This window comes from Patagioenas fasciata, chromosome 2, assembly GCF_037038585.1.
Source record: "Patagioenas fasciata isolate bPatFas1 chromosome 2, bPatFas1.hap1, whole genome shotgun sequence".
Classification (NCBI taxonomy): Eukaryota; Metazoa; Chordata; class Aves; order Columbiformes; family Columbidae; genus Patagioenas; species Patagioenas fasciata.
In genome coordinates, this window is record NC_092521.1 from 74,490,730 (window position 1) to 74,514,045 (window position 23,316).

General features: G+C 36.6%; 1 protein-coding gene across 1 annotated transcript in view; it reads left to right on the plus strand.

Moving 5' to 3' along the window:
• The first annotated feature begins 1,369 nt into the window (after positions 1–1,369).
• ZPBP (zona pellucida binding protein) overlaps positions 1,370–23,316 on the plus strand; it is a 29,968-nt gene continuing 8,021 nt past the window's right edge. The window contains exons 1-7 of the mRNA XM_065832569.2: positions 1,370–1,466; positions 6,974–7,054; positions 9,693–9,818; positions 17,517–17,660; positions 19,422–19,640; positions 21,116–21,186; positions 22,829–23,006. Coding sequence (XP_065688641.1) covers positions 1,373–1,466; positions 6,974–7,054; positions 9,693–9,818; positions 17,517–17,660; positions 19,422–19,640; positions 21,116–21,186; positions 22,829–23,006 — 913 coding nt within the window. The 5' untranslated portion in view covers positions 1,370–1,372. The remainder of the gene's footprint in view (positions 1,467–6,973; positions 7,055–9,692; positions 9,819–17,516; positions 17,661–19,421; positions 19,641–21,115; positions 21,187–22,828; positions 23,007–23,316) is intronic.

A 23,316-nucleotide genomic window follows, 5' to 3' on the forward strand; every position in this document is an offset into this window, starting at 1 on the left:
GCATTCATTTGCAGAGTGAAATGCAATTAAATCTTTACTTTGGATTTCACATTCTGTCCAGATTATCCTGGGAAGTAAATTTGCCACGTAAGGCTGAATTATTTTTTCTGTCAATTTTTAGAAGTGATCTGTGCTGTAGGGATGCACACAGATGAGCTGGTCATGTGTCTAAGGTAGTCTTCTTTACTAGATGTCCGTCTTTTAACCTTGCTTCAGGTTTCCCGTGGAGAAGTCTTTTGGGTTCTTTGAAGTAGACAGGTACTTTTCTTCTCTGGCACAATGACAACACACTAGATTTTCCAATACAGTGAAATATTCCTATCAGACCTTATTTGCTTCCTAGATAACCCATTTTCCCCCTCTCTGTCATTCTTTCAAAAAATTCTTTCCGTAACCTACTGCAAATTAAATACTCTCATGCCATGGAAAACATGCAAATATCCTGGGATTCCAGAAAGTTTCTTAATTGCCTTTTTGTAGCAGATCAATGAAGACTAAGCAGCACAGCTGCAAATGCTCATGATAGTGACTAGACCAGCACAGTTCTTTGTTTTTGCAATGGAAACTTCCTTACTCTCTTTTGTTTGGTTGGTTGGTTGGGGTTTTTTTAGGAACAATTGCATTGAATCACAGAATCATAGAATCATTCCAGTTGGAAGAGATCCTCAAGATGATTGAGTCCAAACATGACCTGACTCTAGCACTAAACCATGTCCCTAATAACTTTGTCTGAACACCTTTTAAACACCTCCAGGGATGGTGACTCAATCAATTCCCTGGGCAGACTGTTCCAGTGCCTGACAACCCTTTCTGTGAAGAATTTTTTCCTAATACCCAATCTGAACCTTCCCTGGTGCAACTTGAGGCCACTTCCTCTTGTCCTATGCAGCAAGTTCTGGGCACTTTTGGCCATGCCCAGGTGCAGTCTCTGCACCACTGCAGCCTGGCTCTTTCAAAGCAGCTCCTGGAACGGTGGTGTGGGTGTGCTGGTGCGTTATTGGATTGGGATTAATTATGTATGACCGGCAGCTGGACGACGGAGGATGGAGCTGCCGCGGCGGCAGATGTTTCCCCGGGGTGTGAGGATGTGAAAGCCTGTCCTCCCCTCCCCTCTTTGGCCAGAGGTGCGAGTGCAGAGCCTGGCACTGCGGCTGGGAAAGCCCCGCCGCTGACTTCCCGCGGCAGGGAGGGCAGCAGGGCGGCCTCCACCCACCGGGCTCGCCCCGACCCCGCGCTGCGCCGGGCAGCCCGACACCGACACCGGCCTCGCCGCGCCGCGCCCGCCCGCGCGCTCCGCCAAGCGGCCCTTGGGGGGCGGCTAACGGCTGCCGCGCGCCGCGGCGGTCGGAAGAGGCGCTGGGGCCCTTGGGCGATGTGGGCGGGAGGCTGCCGGTGGGCAACGGCCGCCGCCGGCCGCCTCCTCCTCCTCCTGTTGCTGCTGATCCTGCTGCAGGCACCCCCCGCAGGTACCGTCCCGGACGGTGGGGTGCCTCTCGCCTCAGGCCGGCGACACGCGGAAGCTCGGGCAGGTGCCGGGGCGGCGGGGTCGAGCCCCAGGCTGCCCCTTCCCAGCTGGGCGCAGCGCTGTTTCCCGTCCCTGCCCTGCTTGGAGCATCGGGAGTGAATTTTGAAGGTTTTCCTTAGTTCACTTCCTACCTGTGCCTTTGTCCTTGCCCTCCTGGTTTTGTTTACACTATTGACCTCATTAATGATTATAAATATATAAAGGGTGAGTGTCACGAGGATGGAGCCAGGCTCTTCTCGGTGACAACCAATGATAGGACAAGGGGCAATGGGTACAAACTGAAATAGAGGAGGTTCCATTTAAATTTAAGAAGAAACTTTTTCACAGTGAGGGTGACAGAACACTGGAACAGGCTGCCCAGGGGGGCATTCAAAACCCGCCTGGACGCATTCCTGTGTAACCTCATCTAGGTGCTCCTGCTCCGGCAGGGAGATTGGACTAGATGATCTTTCGAGGTCCCTTCCAATCCCTAACATTCTGTGATTCTACAGAAACAGATGTATGTGTCGCTACATATGCGACCCTCTTTGCAGCCCAGTAGTTTCAAGTTTGTGTTGCTACCTGTGGTGTGCTGTACCATAACACAGGGAGCTGTGCCCTTCAACCTCCAGCTTTTCCCTGTGAGTTTTGTTAAATACCTGCCAGTGTTTTTCCACACCTACACCCACTGTATCCATCTGTGGGATTAAACTTACTTTCCACATGTGGAGTTGTATGCAGAAAAGTTAAAGGGGTTATCTAAGTAGTGAGTGCTGGGGACAGGGGTATGGGGATTGTTCCTCCTTTCTACCTACCAAAGAAGTTGCATGCCTGAGGTGTAACACCACAGACCGGTTGCGTAGGCAGTGAGTAGCTGGTAACGTTGTTACTCAGCTGAAAGAGCTGTATCACTTTGTTGAAAGCTCTGAGGTACAGAAGTAGTTACATAGTAGAAGGTAAGATGCCAAGACTGTACATTTCTGGTGTACTAGTGCTGATCTTACATCCACCGGCTGGGTAATTGCAGCTGTCAGCTGTCGCTGATTGGGAAATTCAGTTGTTTGGCCTCTCAACTCCAGGACTGGGAATGGTCTGAAATAACAGCTTCTGCTTCCTAGTGAGGCTTTGAAATTTGAATGCAGTAAATCACTAAGGCATTCTGGTAGTATTAAATTAGATTGTTTAATTTGTACGATAGTGTGCATATGTGCTAGATCTTATTTCATGATCAGCTTGTGATCAAGTTTCACCAATTCCTTGAGAAAAACAAGGTCTTTTGCAGGATCAAGATCAGAGGTGAAGTTCAAAGCTATACTCTGTGACAAAAAAATGGCAAACCACGTATAATATTTCAGTATATATTCACTTAAACCTTGTTGTCATAGTATTTCTTCTGTCTTAGGCTTTAGTAGGCATAATAGACATTGTCAACTTCATAAAGACACTTTTTTCAATTTTATTGTTCTGGGGTGTTACGTATATATATTCTGAGTTCAAACTGATGTGAAGAATATGAACCTTTAACGATTTTTCACTTTGTGATTTGTTTACTAATGCTGACAGTTTTGACCTGTGCATTTTTCCTGAAGTGAATAACTAAACTTTCTGAGGACATTGTGGACCATGTTTTTTAAAATGGCTTAATTACATTTGACTTTTCTGAGCCATCTGAAGGAAGTTTCCATCTTACTGAAAAAATATAACTTTCTAAACTTTAGCTTGCAATATGATTGGCAAAAAACTCTCCTTTTTAACTTACAGAATGTGTTAGTGGTGTATTTGTCAAAAAGGAAATACGGAGGCCTACTCGAAAAACATAATTTGGTTCATATCTTGCAGATTTTTTGTAAAAAGGGTTAAACTTCACTGAGAGATTAGAAACTGAAGTTCGGTTTCTGCTGTATGACTTTCATGTAACTAGTAATAGAAATGGTAATATTTCTGCACAGCACTTACCATCAATAGGCAGCTTAAAAATGCCAGCCGTAATTAAAATACTTGGATATAAAAAAACACTTGACTATTAGCATGATTGAGCAAAAATAACTTAAGTAAGTAGTGTTGCTATTTATATATTCTTTACAAAAATCAACTCAAAACAGTTACTTTGAAAAAAAATTTAACAATTACCATAACTTAAATAAATCTTTTCCTATCACTTCATAGGATTTTCATTTCTAAATAAATGAATTGGTAACTATACCAATTGGACATTCTGGTAATATGGTATTTTATTAATTAATAAATTCATTGTTTGTTTAAAGCTCATTTTAAACTTGGTTTCCTGACACTGCAATTTCCAGACCAAATGTAATTTTCTGATGAATTGTTGTGAGGATTACTAGTTTTGCGACTTTAATGCTCATTTTAAGACTAAAAGATTCATAATAAAATAGATTATGAAAAAGTAGAATACACTTTATTTGAAACTTCAAGTTGGTGAATGGCATTCCCTTTCAAATGAATGGCCATAGGAATAACTGCTCATTTGGTCAGTATTAACCCATGTGGATTCCTCCTTTGGGCAGGAGGTGACCCCTCTGTACCTGGCACTGTTGTAACTCTGTCTGTCCAGAGAGGAGCAGAAGGGTTGTTTGTCTGTGCAGGTAAAATCCACCTATTATATTTCTGGTTTCAAGCTGAGCCTCCTCTGCCTCCCATGGGCAGAACACCTTAGAAATACATGAGCTTAATTTCTCTTTTAGTGTTTGCGTAGAATTCATACACCTGCCACATAGATTTTAAATGCATCAAACAGGCTGTTAGCATTTTACACTTAAATGTAACTCACTGCAGGATCTTTGGCCTATTTCAGTGGCATAAATTAGTAGTAAAGCTGTTGAATTTAATTCCATCAGATATTTAAGTTGCCTGATGAATCCTCAAGTAACACAGATAATTTATACAGCAAATGCACCCTTGAATTCCAGTCTTTGGGAATGACTCTTCAGGCAGCTTCGAAGTTTGAATCACCCTGGACTTGGGGCTGAATTATCCCAGACTTATCCCCAAATGTGTCTGATAGTGATATAAATGTATTTTTTCTTCATCTTTGTTCTTCTGCAAAAGGAACTGTTGCTCACACCTTGTGTAATGCCTGTAAGAAGTACAAGAGAATGAGGAATCAGGCCCCATGTACTTCTAGTGCATTTGGCTGCTTAAAAAAATTAATTTGGGGAATTGATTCAGAAACCTGCTCTTCAGAAAACTGATTAACTCAAAAATGAGCAAAACATCTTTTCTTACTGCTTGTTTAGTGCATGTTCAGATTGAAGGAATGGAATAATATATATGACTATAAAATGCAGTTTAAGCAGTTCCCTTGTCCTTTATTGTTGTTTTTTTGTTGTTGTTGTTGCTTTTTCTGTGGGGCCTAATGACGTCTTGATTTTTATTTTTTTTTTTTTAATGAAAAGTGCTTTTTAACCTGATCACATGCACTCTTAAAACAGAGAAGGAGAATGGGAAGATCATTTATGCTAGAGACTGCTATAGGAAGTGTCATTTAAATTCCAGGTGATTAGAAGAAGAGCAAAGGAATTCGAGTAGGTAACCTGAAAAAAAATGCTTGAAAAAAATGTAAAAGGCAGTGTAGAAAGTGAGGGGAGAAGTATATGAGAGTTGGGATTCATATGTGGACAGAAAAAATTACTGACTGAAATGGCTGCTATGCAAGTTAAATGTGTATACATATGAAAGAACATTTAGTCTGGCTTTCTCAAAGTCTAGCATGCAATGTATTAAAGATACCAAAAAAGTAATTACAGAAGTTTTGCATAATCTTCCTTCAGTAACTATATTGCTTCCTCTTTTTCTGGTTCTTTTAAAATGAACGGCTCAAGAGCTCCATCTTCGGGTTTAAGTTATTATGGTAAAATAAATTGCTTTCTTTTTACATTGATTCAGTAGTGCTTAAGCATTCCATAAAGTTATGTATATCTACTCATACATTGTCAGTTTGCAGTGCTAAACTTTTCTAGATGCATTTGTTAAGTTGCCTTTTGACAAACTTTGAATACTTTCTGTATAAGATTGTTATTTTCAGTTTTTCTCTCATTAAATTATTTGGGTTTGATGGATTATGTTTTTCCTCTCCTATTATGATACGTAAATCAACCTGAGAGTTCATAAAATATTTATGGACCATGTGGACAGATCACAGTGGCAGAAGGAATTTTAAAACAGGCTGATTTTCAGATAGGATTTATAATTTGCTGTAAATTAGTAGGCTTTTATTAAAATCAAAGCATATGCTGGTTTTTGTCTATAGAAAATCTGATGATGTTCTTTTGGGAGCTGAATTTCAGTGAAAAATTAGTTTTGTTTCTGCCAGTGTAGCAGCATTCTGAAAGACAACATAAATATTCCAGTGAGAAAATTTTAATCCATTTTGTTTTTCAATAGAAATCCTCCAGTCCTTCTAGGAGGTGTTTGGGAAAGTGATTTGAAAAATTTTGCTCATCAAAGTTGTGGAAGTTTATGCAATGAACAAATGTGAAGGAAATGAAACTTAATCACAGAAATCCATCACATATGAGACTACTCTTATGATATCTTCTTTCTACTTTGTTCTTTTTTTTTTTTTTTTTTTTTCCTCAAGTGAGGTTTTATTTCTTCCTACTTTTTAAATATTTTTTAATGGCGCATTCTGCTTACATTCTGAAATGACAAGTACAGGCAGTTCTTTTAATTTACCATGATTATCTTGTCCTGCATACTGGAGAATCTGCCTTGCTTCTTTTTTCCATAACAACACTGTAGAGAAGTACAATTACCATTTGCATAATAGATAGAATTAATTGATGACTTCCCGTTATTGCTTAAATCAACATAAATCAAAACAAAGCTGGGACTTGACCGTATCTCTCTTGTTGCCCTCAACAAATGCCTAAATTTATAACCAGTTTATTTCTTTGCCAGACTGTTTTTTGTTGCTTTCAGTTTTTGAATATTGAGCCTAAGTTGGCAACAAGCACTGGTCTGGTATCACGTAATTAATTAGGCCCTCTTCATAAAATAATTACTACTGATATATTTGGTATTTTATTGCTATCTTTTGTATTCAAGATTTTTTATTCTTTTGATATTTACTTTCTTACCCATATTCCTCAAAAGAGTTAGAAATAACAAGCATACCTTAAGTCCCAGTAACTCACATTTTTTCCAAGCAGGAGGTGGAGACAAAGAACACAAAATGCTGAGAGGTCTGGTCGCCATTGTTATCTTAAAGCTAAATCTACTTAAGTGCTCTTTAGAATAAGGATGCTTTTTCTGGTATCAGGCCTTTGCCATTTTTTTTTTGTTGCCTCAATGAGAATCATGCATTGTGTAAGATATTAGGCAGATATTAACTTAATATTCATTGAACAATGAATCTATCAAAGGGTGTAGATTAACCTAATGTATGCTGCTTGCTTTTTCTGATAAATTAAATAGTTGTATTAATGTCATTGTTTTCTCTTTTAACAGTTCAGCCCTCAGAGAGATTTTTAGGATGTGCAGGGCCAAGCAACAATGACTTAGATATAGTGGGATCTGTTATATTTCCAGGTATTTTTCTTTAAACATAATGTAAGAAATGTTATTGAAAATATTGTTTTTACCAAAAAAGGCCCTTCTTTAATGTTAAATAATGGCTCTGAGTGGTATGAAGGTTCATTCTGTTGGTGCACTTTTTCTCTCTTCTGATTCTGACTCATGTCTGTAAACACGGCTACTACTTGAATGGCACAGGGCAATTTGCAATTTAGAAGGCAAGATTAAAATGTTTTATCCCATCTCTGTTTCTAAACAATTTAGTATTAATAGGGAAAGTTTCTACCTTCTCTGGGAGAGAACATTGTGAGTACACTAGATTTGACTCCAGTGTTCTTTTGAGATGTTGGCTAACGTTTCTATTTTGAGTTTTTTTTTTCAACAATAGTGGGTTAAATACTATCCTGCACTTTTAAAATCCCGCTTTTAAAAAACACCTGACATAATTGTTCTTTTTTTGATCACTATTTGAGGTAAATATTTTTATAATGAAGAGAATATGAACACGTAAGAAAAATAGTAAAGAACTTTAACTAAAAGAGTAAGACTTTATTTTGAAAGCACGAAGAATAAGGTTATACCTGGTAGATATTTTTTCAGTCATTATTTCTATCAGATGCCCTTCTGTATCCTATGATACCTGCTTACAAAACTGTCATGGAAATTTACAGTGGTGGGACAAAATTTACCATCTTGGCAGGTTATGATAATAAAGACACCATTATTTTGTTGCTTTTTATTATGGATTTTTTTTTCCATATTGCTCTAAGACGGAACAAAGTGACCTTGAGGAAATAAAAAACATGCACACCTGCTTTCCTGTGGGAAAAGACTAAATAAATCTTTACCTTAGTTTGCTTCCCATCTCATCTCCAAATTAAACAATAGGGAGCTCACCATTTAGAGAGCTACAACACTAAACCCTTTTTAAACAAACACATTGTGCACCAGTAAAAGCCAAGTGCTAGTAGAATTGAAACAGCAAGCTTTCAAATCTGACTATCTTGGACTAACATACTGCAACTTCACTGTCTTCATGCATGTGTTGGACATCAATTGAGACAGAACACTGCCAAAGTCCATGCTTGTGATAAAAGTGACATAATTCATTTGGGAGGATGTTACAGTGCACTGTGGTTCTTGTTTACACAACCAGATAAGCCTAGGACTAGAAAGAATTACTTTAATTTTATTTTCTGGAGAAAAAACCCATGCTGCTTATTTGATATTAGATCGGTGCAAAAGTAATTGTGGTTTTGGACTTTGAATTTGAAATCATTATAACTAGGTTTAGACACATCTTTATTAATCAAAATAGGAACCATTACAATCAATGCATTTTTGCCAATGAGAAATAAGTTTGTTTATTCTTGTATCAGAAAAAATCTATGCTTCAGGATTTGATGAACTCTTGGAAAGCATTTTTTGCATCCTGCTAGTTGTGAAGCATTTTCCCTGCAAAAAGTTGTCAAGATACTTGAAGAAGTGGTAGCCAGTTGGCAAGAGGTCAGGTGAATATGGCGAATGAAACAAAACTTTGTAGCCCAATTCGTTCCACTTTTGAAGCACTGGTCGTGCAGCATGCCATCAGGTGGTCTTGTGGAAAAGAAGTGGGCCCTTTCTGTTGACCAATGCTGGCTGCAGGTGTTGCAGGATTGGTGGATCTCATTGATTTGCTGAGCATACTCCTCAGATATAATGGTTTCACTGGGATTCAGAAAGCTGTAGTGAATCAGACTAGCAGAAGATCACCAAACAGTGATCATGACCTTTTTTTTGGTGCAAGTTTGGCTTTGGGAAGCACTTTGGAGGTTCTTCTTGGTCCAACCACTGAGCAGGTCATCACTGGTTGGCATATAAAATCCACTTTTTCTTGCACGTCACAATCTGATTGAGAAATGGTTCATAGTTGTGTAGAATAAGAAAAGACAACACTTCAAAATGATTATTTTTTGGGTTTTTGGTCAGCTCTTGAGGAACACACTTATCAAGCTTTTTCACCTTTCCAACTTGCTTCAAATGCTGAACAACTGTAGAATGGTCAATGTTGAGCTCTTCAGCAACTTGTTGTGTGGTTGTGAGAGGATTGGCTTCAATGATTGCACTCCATTGGTCGTTGTCAACTTCCCATGGCTGGCCACTATGCTCCCCATCTTCAAGGCTCTCGTCTCCTTTACGAAACTTCTTGAACTACCGCTGCACTCTACGGTCATTAGCAGTTCCTGGGTCAAATGCATTGTTGATGCTGAGAGTTGTCTCTCCTGCTTTATGACCCATTTTTGATTCAAAGAAGAAAATAATTCAAATTTGCATTTTGTCTAACATAATTTCCATAGTCCAAAATAAATACAAAATAAACAGCAAGCAATAAGTCAGGAGCAAAAAAAGTGAGAAAAGTGCATTCAAATGATGTATAACATAACCACATTTAATTCAGAATGTATCCAATATCAAATGGCAAATTTCAACAACGGAAAAACCGCAATTCCTTTTGCACCAACCTAATTTCATTTTGATGGTAGGGATAACAGAACCAGTCCCAAAATCAGAAGTCCATTCAAGATCATCTTTGAACCACTGTCTTGAAATTTATATAGCTTAGTGTTAAGATACCATTGATAAATACTTGATGCTAATGATAATATTTTTTCAGTCAAAGTTTATGTCAAGCTGAATCACAACAGTCCACCTATTTTATGTCTGACAAATCATCTTGAAAACGTAGAAGTTATTGATCCAATATTCCAGTGGTACGGACCAGGTGGTAGTCTTTCTTCAGGTAAGGATTTATTTTCTTACATGTGCCCCCTGCACTCTCTCCCCTTCTCCCCCCGCTCCTCCCAAAGAAGCATGAAGGTTATAAATGTGAGAATGTAAGTGGAGAAGTATCGAGGATACATTTTGAGTGTTTGTATGTATTCATGTAAATTAACTTCTACTTTTCAGAAAAGATGGGGTGGGATAACCAAACTAGAACACATTTGCAGGTCTCTCTAGAGAATGGAGCCATCTTTTAAGAGTGCCAGATGGAGCAGGGCGTATTGAATGCAACAGAAGCTGAGGATGACATTCTTTGTGGCACTGAGAGACAGCTGGGAGCATTCTGCAAGGAAAGAATAATAGGGTGATGGATGATGTGATGTAGCTCAGCTGCCTGCTCAGTGGCAGACTACATTCAGACATGAAGTTGTTCAGGGCCTTGACCACTTGGTTTGGGGGAATCTGTATCCTTGGAGATTTTCTGTCTTTTCTGTGCAACCTGTTCCTCTTTTTTTTTTTTTTTTTTTCTTATTTTCAATAATAATTTCCCTGATTTTAATTTGTCAAGTATTTTCTGCTTGTCCTTTTGTGGTGCACCTCTTAAAAAGTATGGGTTATTTTTTCCCTTGTAGGGTAAAAATCCCAGTTTCCTTTGCCACTTGTCCTCTGCTCTAACTCCCTAATCATCTCTGAAACCTTCTTGTTGACTTGCTCCAGTTTGTTAGTATCTATCTTGTACTGAGGAGTCAAAACTGGACACAGTGTTTCAGAGTGCCCCAAATTTGTTCAACCTGCTAATGCAATCCAGTATACAGTTAGCCTTCACTGCTGCACAAGAGTGCTTCTGATTCATATTCAGTTTAAAACCCACCAGGACTCCCAGGTACATTTTTGTAGGGCTGTTCCCAAGTCAGCTGGTCCCCAGCAGTATATGTTTCTGCTCTTATTCTGTCCCAGGTGCAGGACTTTGCACTTGCCACTATTGAACTTCATGAGGTTTCTGGCTGACTTCCTCTCTAGTAATGCAAAGTCCCACTGAATGTCAGCAGTGTCCTGTAACGTATCAGTCCTCCCGCCAAGTTGATGTCTTTTGCTTAGTGGACAAGGTGGCATTCAGTTCTGTAGTGTACATCACCAGTAAAGATGTTAAGCAGTTCTGATGCTTTTATCAGTCCTGAGAAAAGCCCTTCATAACTGACTGCTAGGTAGGCCAGTCTTAAAAATGATGATGCAGACAGTTTTTCATCCATCTTGTGTTCCACTCCAGTCTTCTAGTCTGCATATCCATAGCTGGGCTACAAAGATGTGATAGAGAAACATACTGAAATCCTTGCTAAATCCTTGCTTTCAGTATATATGATATCTACTGCTTTCCTTCTATCCTCAGTCATATAATTCCTGAAGACACGTGGGATGGTCAACCATGATTTGCCAAGAAGAAATTTATGCTGCCTGTTCTCAATCACCATCTTGTCATTCAAGCATCTGGAAATTACTTCCAGCAGCTCTATCATATTTGCAGAGCTTGAGGTGAAGATGGCTGATCTGTGATTCCCTGGGTTGTCTTCTTTGCCTGTTTCTACTATGGATGTATTTGAGGGGTCTTTCTATTTGTTTGGAACCTCATCAGCATTAAAATAGACAACAGTCATTATTAGCTCACTCAGCATCCTCAGAAATTTCTCATTCTGGTCTATGTATTTGTATATGAAATAATTCCTCTAATCTGCTCTTAACAGTATGGCAGGAAAACCCTAAAACATTGTTTCTGTATGGAATATGTTGGGCTACTTGTACATATGTTTTTTTTTCTCGCATAGTAAGGATTGCTTTGAGATCCTGACTGGCTCATCAGCCGTATCTTTCCAAGTCTGGGCAGGGAACCTAAATTCTGGCTTTTATTTCCTTCCCTATGTGTCTCATTAACCCTTTGTTTTTAAAAGAACAATAATCATTGTGATGAATTTATAAGGCTGTTTGATCTCTTGTTTTAGTTTACAATTGAGGTTATGAACCATTCATTCTTTTACAATGTCAGTGTTTTCAAATCCTATTGGCTTTCCTCTTAGTCTATACTAATGCCTATCAGAACTCTGTTCTTGGTCTTATATTTTCATGTTATACAATTTGGAATACCATTTACACAACAGTGATTCTTCATTCATAATCCTCTACATGCCAGCCTTCACAGTAGAACATTTCACATTTGTATGATATCTAACACTACACTCTGTTTTTGCTCTGAATCTGATATCAGACTTCACCCTCAGAATTTTTAGCATTCTTTGCCTCAAAGTGGTAGAGGTGGTTTTGCTTGTACTTAAGCCTGTGGGCTATGTGGTTTTACACGACACTGTTAATCTCCTTTGAGATGGATATATACTGGTTAGCTGAGTGCCCTGCAGTGTAACTGATATATTTTGATGCCCAGTCTGTAATGCATGACAGACACAGTAGCAGATACATTGTCATGTGTTTAAGTACTGAGCTTAATTTGATCAGACAGAAGACAACCTCCTAAATCACAGTTTAAAAAAAAAAAAAAATGCTCATTTCACTCTTGTGGCTTCTGTTTACTCAAATTGCAGTTTCAGCACTGTAGAACAGAAAGTCATGGAGACCTCAGACTGCTTTCAGTTGACAGGTTTAAATCTCTTTGGGCAGATAGCTTCAGTAGTATTCCAAGTTTCTATGTCAGCCTCAGTTCACTAGCAAAAATGCTATGGTGGCAGGGATTCTTGGCTTTGTGGTAAATTCAGGTATATTAGTATCAGTAGCAGGTGGGCAAAAAACATTTCAGTAAGAGAAGAAAACTTGTGTTTTCCTGACATAACTTTCTACAGGGATGAGAGAGGTTTTTACAAAAAAAGTATTTTAAAAATGTGGTCATGAGAGGACTTCAGCTTCAGCCACTGCAGTTTTGGGTAGGTACTGCAAATATACTTCTTACTCTCCTAGGGCTGTTGTCACATCTGTTTTTTAAGTACAAACAGACAAAAAAATGTTGAAGCTTCTAGTTCATGAAATGTTTGATGTGTAAAAGAATTTGATCACTCAGCCTCCTTTTAGAATGGATGTAATCCTCTCAAAGCATTATTATCTCTAAACTAGCTGGGTTTTGGTGTGAGTAGTTAGTCCTCTAATACCTGTCATACTGAATCTCCATAATAGTGGGAAATTAGGATGCATAAAACTTGCTCAATATATTATTTCATATTTTTTCAGTGTGGTTGTAGGAAATAAAAGAATCCTTTCAGTGGAAATGTAGAATTATGAATTGAATTTTAGGAAAGACTAACAAAATACTGCTGTTTGGAATGTTTCAAAATAAATGCAATATTTAAGCATAAAATCTTTAGGAAGAAAGCCTATCTTTCATTGTATTATCTGTCAGAAAAATAAGATTCTCTTTTAGGCACACCAGCCCTTGACACACAGCCTAAGAATGTGTTTTGTGCCCCAAAAATCTGTCTAGCTATGTAACGTCAAACATCATGACCACAGTAAAAGCTCACAAAGAGCAGTAAACACTTTTCTTTTTGTTGCCATTAGAAAACAGTTCTGGGTTTTTGAACAGGCAGCTTTGTTCACACGTAGTTCCGATACACTTATATGCAGTTGAAAGAGTAATGAAAAATTAAATACTGCACAAAACGTAATTTAGAATCATTACAACTTTAAAATTAGCAAGTAATTTTTCTTCACTTAGCATAGTGACTCTTTTGTACTAAGATCCGGAAATTGTACTTTGAAGTTTTTAAACAGCTGTTGGGCTGGTTGAGAATAAGAGGTTTTAAAAATATACTTTAAGTGGAGGAAAAAAAGTTCAAAATAATTGCTCCTTATCTTCTGGTTCTTAAAGTTTTACTGCATATACCAGCATTTTTGATTGTGTTCTGAACAGCTAAATAGAACAGAAAAGAGAAAGCATTTTGATCTTTATTTCCAAATGCAGACAATGGAATCATCCTGTTCTAGTTTGGTGAAAGTGAACCTAGGAATTTGGATTTACAGGAAAGCTACTGCTTTTCATGCACAATGCCACCTAATGTATGCATAGAAAGAATATTTTTGTCAGAAGATTTCATAGGACTGAAAATAGTGTGTACTATAGTTTCTTAAAACAGAGCAACTGACAAATACCTGCACTCAACCTCTCAACTACAAGCTAAACCTCAGATATTCTAAAACTTACTGTGGGCATATCAAGCAGTTCTTCTGTGGAGAGGGAAGGAAAGAGAATGAGAAGAAATACTAAGCTGCTTTTAGTATATGTTTATATCCATATACTCATGTCACCCTTATAATTGATACATGACTTTTATGTGTTTCCTGAGAGACTGTCAGAGTCCTGTCCGGACTACAAAACAGAGTGTGTTTCAATCCTAAGAAGCTTTTCAGGTGAACTCAAGTTTATTATATACTGTGTTAGCTTTTCTTTCTGTATGTGTATAATTAATCACTGAATTTACCTATTTGGACATCTTTAGATACTGCATATTTAAATTTGAACATGCTTAGTAGTTTAATCTGATTATTAGAATTTTATGTGGATTGATAGCTGTTTCTAAGTGTCTGAAAAATCTGTTTCTGAAAATACCATTGGCCTGATTCTGCTGTCATTTACTTTTGTTCTTACTATATAGTTTCAAAACACAGAAATTGCTCTACTGTAAAACTGGTCTGAATAACAGATGGGGTGGTAGTGCGGGAAGTAACTATTTTTTGCACTGAAAGAAATGGAAGGAGAATCAATCTGTTGGTTTTAAGCTTAGTAAACAGAGAAACTAAAAAATAGGAACATTCAGTTTTAAATATAAATTTACAAGCGTATGTAAAGTTAACAGGTTTATTCTCCATAACATAATTCTCATAGGAATAGCTCTGTTTTGCATCCTTTTAATTCCTGAGGATCCTGCAAAATGGTCTAGCTTGCTCTCTTGGCACAAATTTAAAATGAACTTCTATTTTAAATCATGCCAGTTTTCACTTGCTCCAGGGAACCTCTGAACTTGCTCACATTGCTTTTTGTCCATCATGCATGTGAAATGCCTCCTGTGTAATAGAGGCATATTAAATCATATAATGTAATTCACATCACAAACTATGATGTGAAATTCTGCTCACCTCTCTTACTGAACCTGCTGCAGAGGAGTAACATGAAAAAAGTATTAGATTTAAGAAAAGGGTGGGGAGCTTAATCACTTACAAAATTTTGTCTTATAGCTTATTCTGGTTTGTGAACCCAGACATATCTGATGAGTCAGCAGTATTCATCCAGACAATCCCATGGAGCAAGGCATTTTAAGCGTGGTTTCTTTTATAACACTAGGGAAAACAAACAAACCAACCAAACAATCCAAACAAAAAAAAAAAAAAAAAAAAACACAAAAACCCTCCCAAAACAAAAACAGAAAACACCCCCGAAAAACAAACAAACAACCCCCCCAAACAAAACAAACAAACCCCCCAAAAAACCCCAACAAACAGAACAAAGCAAAACAGGCTCTTGATTTGATGATTCGAAAGGAGATTCTTTACACACAGGCATACCATTAAAATAATTAATGGTTACTATGTAAAAATTCTAATCTTTTCTGGTATATGAAGCATTCATTACTCAAGGTAGGATAAAATTCTGTAATCAAGTCAGTGACTCAGTCCACCAGAACATTTCACTTTTCCATTTCTGCTGATGCTTAGCTATACTGTCAGTTTCGGTTTATTACTTAAACTAGTCTCCTAATCTGGTAAAGCAGAATTCAGTGACGGATAATGAATTTCAAAAAACATTTGTGACCAAATCTCTTCACTGGATTTCCAAGCTCTGTCTTTTGCAGGCTTCTTGTCATCTTTGCAGTTCAGTAATGCATTTTAGAAGTAAAGCAAAGCTGTCTGTGATACATCTTAAAGGTGCTCCAGCTATCCAGTCAACTAATGGTGTTGCTTTTGACCCACAGGGTAGTTGCATATGTCAAAGGTCAGAACTATAGTTCTTAAATCTCTGCTGCTTTTCTGCAATATTAATCTGATAGCTATTTCAGCATACAATTGCAAATGCCATCCTAGTTTATAGACTTAGCATCCTGAGTAGCTCATCATCAGTTAAAAACTTCTTCATTGTCCAAAAAATGAAAGACAGTATGCCATTAATATGAGAGCCGAGGCTGATATGGAATCCCAGACTATTTTTGTCAAAGAGTTTGCACTTTCAGTCTCTATAATAGTACTCTTTTTAACCAGTATTTTTTTTTTTTTTTTTAAACACAGTGATACATATGACAAAATTGAGTTAATTAAAAGCTTAAGTGGTTCATTCAGGAACAAAATTGCCCTATACCCTCCTGCAAACTATGTAAAAAGATGCATTTCAATCAGAGTACTTTTTCCCAATATCTTTCTTAAAATTGTAGACCAGGAAAATCAGCATGTATCTACAGTAACATGTTGGTTTGAGTAGGAATGTGGTTTTGAACTGAATCACTTGATTGTGGTTTGGGGTTTGGGGTTTTTTTTGATGTTTGGGGTTTTTTTTTTTTTGACCATGGGCTGGTCTTTAAGTACACAAACGTGGTTCCGTTTGGATGAGACTAATTGGAAATATTTGCTTTGAGAAAGAATGAGCGCTCAATCTTTAAAAGCAGATTAGGGCTGGTCTGAAGTAGAAGCCCTAAGATGTGTGTAGTATAGATCTCATGTCCTTAGTATTGACTTTTTCAGTCTAAAAATATGCTGCTTTCATACCACACTAATTGTCTAAGCTTCCATCATCTACATAAAAGGTCTAAATTGTTTAAGATGTTAAAAAGATTTCTTTGGCATACAAAAATGGAAACAGAAATGCATTCTCAAAATATTTTATTAGAATGACTACTTTACCTCGAATTCTAATGTAATCAAGTCTAATCTAGTGGTTCCCAAGATTTTCTCTTACAACAAGATGGGCTGCATATTACTACTATATTTGGGAAACCCATATTTATATTGTTACTGCCTAAGGTCTTTTCAAGTCAGGAAAGAATTCAGCAACTGTCATAATGTAACCCACATGCAGGCTACATAGGACAACTGTATGGCTCATTATCAGTGCCCAAATTTGCCCCTGTGCTTTCCTGTCTCTTCAAAACCCTAGTTGAAGAACCATGCTCATGATTTGTCCTTTGAAGTAGGATCCTACTTCCTCTCTGCCTTGAACTAACGAGTTGTGTTAAGACTTCGGGTGCCATAATAATGCATATATTTCCATACAGAAGTTTTTTTTACAATCCTAAACATACATGATTCTCATTTTGGCATATACATATGATATATGGAAGGTCTGTTATACAGTAATTGCTTAACTTGAACTTCCTGTCTTTCCTACTTTTAAGTTTACTGCATGTTAAATGCCACCAGCAGCTAATTCATGAGGCAGTTCCAAAAGAATGAATAGTTAGTAATCAGTTTGACTATAGAGAGGTATAAAAAGACATTATTTTTCCACTTTGTCCCTTTTCCTGCGAGTTTTTTGCTCTTGGAAGTGGTTACACAGCAGCAATAGGGCATATTTGTGCAGTGCTGAACTGCCACCTTTTCAGCTTCAGTTTCTGAGTCCTGTGCCTTCAGCTGAATCCATGTTATTATTCTGTGCACAGCTTAACAGTAAATAAACATTTTAACTCTTACTTCTTCCATTTTTTCATGACAACTAAATTTATTTCATTATTGTGTTTACTAGAAAATAGCAATGTGGAAATAGCACCAACAGGAACTTTAATATTGAAACACTTTAACCTGAGTGGAGCTTACAATTGTTCCATTGTTTATAAACTAACAACAATACAACTTCGTAGAAAACACATAATAAAATATCTTATTTATGGTAAGTTATCAATCCAGGTAAGTGCCTTGAAAAAGTTTTATTTTTTAAAATGTGTGTTGCTATTTTTAAATAAGTAGGCTTATTTAGAATTTAATTTGCTGAGATAAAGACATGCTGTTTCTCTGGGAAATTGTTTTTAATGTTAGTTACTACCAGGCAGTTCATTTAATGTCATTTACAGAACCTTAAATGAAGCTCAGTGGCTGACTGAGAAGATATGAATATAGCTCTTTTAAAAGAAAGAAAAATAAAACACAATGAAATGTAATGAACTGGATACGCACTAATCCTTAATAACATTAAAATAGTACAATTTTAAACTGATTTATTCTTTATGAGATTAATTTTAGCACAGCTAGATGTTAATGCCTTAATTATTACCTGATTGTGTTTTTTAAGTATATATCATTTAATGATGTAATATTTGTAGCTTATTCTTTCCTCTGTCAGCAGGTAAAAGGTCTTTTGTAAAGGGAAAGATTGCAAAGGCACTGTCGCTTATTCATTACTAGCTCTCCTTCTTTAAAGGGTAGTTTATTCTTGTGGAGACGTAGACAAGAGTTCCTGTTGCCTTCAGCAGGAGCTACGTCTGATCTTGAATTGAAAATTCACACCAGTGCTCAATTAGAAACATTGTAGAGCACAATAACCCAAAATAACCTCTGATGTAAATTAATTTTACTTTGGCACAGCAGCCTTCATACAGAATAACCATGACTTTTAGCAGCTAGCTTGCTTGACAGAACTGCAAAGAAAAAAGTTTCTTTGAAAGAGTTTTGAAGGAAAAGGTTAAAGTTTTCAGTAATGCAGACTGACATCCTTCAATAAGGATCCAACCTGCATGTTAGTACACAAAATTCAAGTTTCATACATATATATAGAAAAAAATCTGGAATATGGAGCAGCAAGGGAAAGGAAATGGGGGAGGCAAAAGCCAGGTAGAGGACCTAATGAGCTGTCTTAATTGGGTACCATATTTCAGATATTCTGCTTGTTCTTCCATCTGGTTCAGTTCCTATTCCTTCCTTCTTTCTTCTCCAATGTCCCCTTCTCATTTCTGTGATTATACTCATGTCATTACCTCTGTTCTTCATTCTTTTGCTCCTGTTTTCTATTTAACACTGTGCTCTGTTGATCTTCAGTTTAGAGTAGGTAGAGTGGTTCTCATGAAATAATTAGAAACACCCATTTTATGATACAGTAAAAGTGAAATAGCTGATCCATCCATAAAAGTAAATGTCAAACCTATATGGTAGCTTTTTCAGTTATTTCTCCTCACAGAGAAGAAATTTCTGTTGATTTTATTAGTTTATCTTCTATTGATCTATGAGAAAGAGGATTAAGATTTTAAGCTCTTTAAAATAGTTGACTGAAAAATACTACTATTACTGGCCATAATGTGTGAGATGAAATATTGTGTCGCTTACTAAAGGGTATTTTGTATGCTTAACCTTAGCATTCATATTCCTGATCCCTTTAATGTAATCTCCTGTTGGTTTAAAAATTTGAGTATTGCATTAATAAATAGTAAGACTTACCTATGAATACATATAAGAATGTAGATTTGTAAAAATGTCTTAAGCATTTCTGACTGGCCTAGCATACATTATTTTATAATTAAATATTCTCTAGGATTGCAAAATAGGTTTTATTTATAAATTAAGGATTTAAATTGGAGATTTTATTTTCAAATGCAGAAATTACTTTTTTTTTTTTTACTTCATATATGTTCCTCATCATCCTCCACATTTTTTCCTGCAGCTTATTCTGATCCTAAAATTTACTATGAGTTCACAGTCCAGTATCACGCAGCCCCCTGCAACAGTTCTCAGAACGCTTCTTTTAAGAAAGCATTGCTTCAGCTACTAAAAAAACTTGTTGCTAGACTTTCTTGTGAAGTTAAATTAATTAAGTCAGAATGTCATCATGTAAAAATGCAGAGAGGAGGTCTACAGAATGAAATCTTCTTTACATTTTCAGGTAAGAATCTGCCTTGCTTTTAAAGAATGGTTAGAATTTTTTATAGTTAATGGATGTCTTTGCTTGTTACTTCTTTGCAGACAGTATTTCAAGGGTTTAATAATAAAGTTTCTTGATTGTAAAAATGCTTCAAAGTATTGCATGTGCAGTTCATGTCAATCGCAAAAAGATAGTTTATATATTCAAAACTGTGTATTTTACATTATTTCAGAAGAGCTTTAGAACTTTTGATAGATGTGGATAGATCGATATGTTTTTATTTTATATCGTAAAACATTATCATGTCCCTTGCTGCACACTAACATAGGAAGCAAAGTGATAACAGCGTATTCTGTAACTCCCCAGATTACCTTCATCTACCCATCTCCAACAGGTGTATAAATCACTGCATGGATGTGTCTTGGTCTTTACAAATAGCTTCTGAATGACAGACTGAGGCTGGATGTCTAATTTTCAAGAACTGATGTTAAATGTGATGAACTTCCGTACTTTTCCTTCTCGAAGTGGCCTCAATAAAAGAGGGAGATTTCATAATTTTCCGTTTCTTTAAAAGAAAAGGACTCTAAAGGAGACCTGGGTAAAACTGAGTTGCCAAAAAATATTGAATTGGCTTAATTTAAAGCAAATCATTAGGTGGCTTGAGAAGATGTCACCAAATTATGGGATATTTAAGGATTCTTACTGAGTATGATTCATTTAATTTTATTTTTAATATGACAGCTTAATGTAATGTCAGTTCTGGAGAGCAATCCAGCAGCTTAGTTAACTATTTCCCAAGCCTTTGCCATAACATGTCTGTACTATTCAGTTGATAAAGAATGTGAACTCATGCACATCGATTACTAAAATGTAACCACACTTTTTCTTCAGTCTGTACTTGAAGTCTTTCTTCATTTTTATGTGTCACAGGCATCCTATGAGAATGTAAAGAGTTCAGTGGGTGATGCTCAGGAGCTGATGTGTTTGTGCACAGAGGGAGCAGAGAAAATGTTTAAAAGCATTAGATATTGCCCTGATTGGTTGTTCTGGAGAGAAAACTTGAGTCCACTGCAGGAACAGTCAGAAGCGTGAACTGTTAGGTTTTCAGGATGACTGTTTTAAAACCTGAGTCTCCATAAAATTGCAACAGTAGGCAGGTAATTAGAGAGGGAGTAGCTTGTTTCTTTTGAAAGGATTCACATATAGAGTCCAGAATTGTGTATTTCCTTGTCATTAGAATTTACAAAGAAATAATAGTTCCCATAAAAAAAATAAGTATACTGAAAATATGTGTAATATTTTCAAGATGTGTAATAATTAAAAGAGGACAGTCTCTGTGATTTCTTTAAATTGTTCCAAGTTAAACATCTGAAATATGGTAAAAAGTCCTAAATACTTGCATCAGAACAGGCTAGACTCTTAAACGAGTAAATACCAAAAGAAAAGTTAATTTCATTGACTTTGTTCTGCTATAAACAGATTGTGTTTTCTTACAGTTGCTCCCTTACGCAGAGGAAAACACAAATGCCAGCAAAAGGCTTGTGCTGCATCTCATAGACTAAACAAGGTACTGTAGACAGAACAAAAGGGCAACTAACATAATAAGCTACTCTCACAATAAAGTATAATACATAAAAACTGAAACATACTTTGTTTAATAAATTAATAAATTAATATAAATTTTTTAGTGGATATAAAATTTGCATCAGTTAAAATTGCTAATATTCTATGGCCATTATGGATAAGGGAGATTACACTATCAGTCTATATTAAAGACAATATATTAAGACCATGAAAAGTGGTAAGACATTGAGAAACTTGAACATATGCTATCTTATAGATATCAAACATGCTGGTTTGCAATGGGAGTGCCTTTCCATCAATTCAAAGTGATTTTATTATTGATCTGGCAGAATTTTAGCTGCTTGAAGACATTTGCCTTTTACAGTAGAGAAAAAGAACTCAGAGTCTTGCTTCCTAGGTTAACTGTTAATTCAGAGGTTCTTAAAGGGGAAGGGAGAAAGGGGGAGGGAAGCATGGGAGGAATACCAAGAAATAACAGGTATGCAAATCATGCTCTGGGATCCCTGTGGAGAGGTGAAGGAGTCTAAAATAATATTGTACTTATTAAGCAGCTTCCATCCTGTCCACTGAAAAAAGACACCTAAGTTTGTGGGGAAAGCTCATGATCAAAGTTTATCTTTTACATACAGCCAAGAGGATCAATTTAGGAGAGTTCGCCAATTTGTGTGTGTACTGAACCTTGCAAGCCTATTAAAGGTTTTTTTCTTTTTTCTTTTTATATTTAGCTTTCTATACATATATTTAATCCCTGTATACAAACGAAACGCTGTCTGGATTCAAAGCACTCATATTTCTCACCGTTAGACTTTATCTGATTGCTAATGGATCTATTTTTTGTTACATAGCCAGTTTTGTTTCTTAGCCAGTTAGAAGTCACATTTTTAATTTTAACTAGTGTGACTTAAAGTCTTTAACATTCCAGTCGCAGACACTTCATTAAATAATGGTCCAAAAATACAGAGAAAATAAAGGATTTTAAAAAATAAACATCGCCTTTTGCTAGGGTGATGGAATAGATGAGATGGAGTTGAGCTCCCTTGTATCATAACATTTTTGTGATACTGTGCTGCTGGTTCTGGATTGACTGAAAGGAATGTTTTTCCTATCTAGGATTGTATCAGTGCAAATCTTTTTGAGTAAGGGAACTAGTCTTCTGTGATTATATTTGATTGATATAATAATAATCCCCTTACTTAACTTGGCTTCAGGAGAACTTGGGCATTTTCTTTTTACTGTACAGAAATAGCTAATAAAGATGGAAAGTACGTCTGAAACATAAGTTGACCTAAACAATACTACCTATGTAGCTGGGAAAGCTGCAAGTCTACTGATGCAAGGCTACAGATGTCTCATGTAGGCAAAATCACTGTGCATTAGCTTTTAAAGTTCTATTTGTATAATCCTGAACACTTTCAAAGACATTGCATTAATTGATCAAGGTTTATCCAAATTAAAACCAACATATCCAAGAATATCAGATTGTCCTTTTATCATTCAGCTATAGTCAAAATGTTCAGTGGTACATCCTTCAAATCTTACTCCTAACTCACATTCTTTTGTCTTTTCTTGTATTCTGACCTCTTTCCATCCAAGACTCTACAAAAATATTATTTGTTTCAATGTAGGCAAAACACTTTATAAAGAAATTTTTTAAGCGACAAGTGAAAGTTAGCAGGACATGTTCTGAACCATTGCCTGACATATACTACATTGATGGTACTTTGAAATTCGTTTCGATTGATCGCTGCCATCCAGGGTATGGAATTAATGCAGTGGTGCATCCAGACTGTCCAGAGTGTTGTGGTAAGTGACAAATTCATTTATTGTACAAAGTATTAAATACTGTTACAATGGTTTTTACTCTGATTGAACTCTAGTACTTCGCTATTTAACTTTATAAAATTATTATGCCATACTGTTTTGGACTGTGATCTTGTCAAGTCTGTCAAGGTAACCAGAACTAAATCAGCTTAGTACTTGGGTGGAACTTTCATAAGACCTTGCTAGTTTAGATTTTAAGTCAAACCCACAAGTTCTATGGACTGATTTAAATTAAAATAAATCAGATTAAGTTCAGTCCTCCAGATAGCAGTAGGGTTTTTTGGAATTAGCA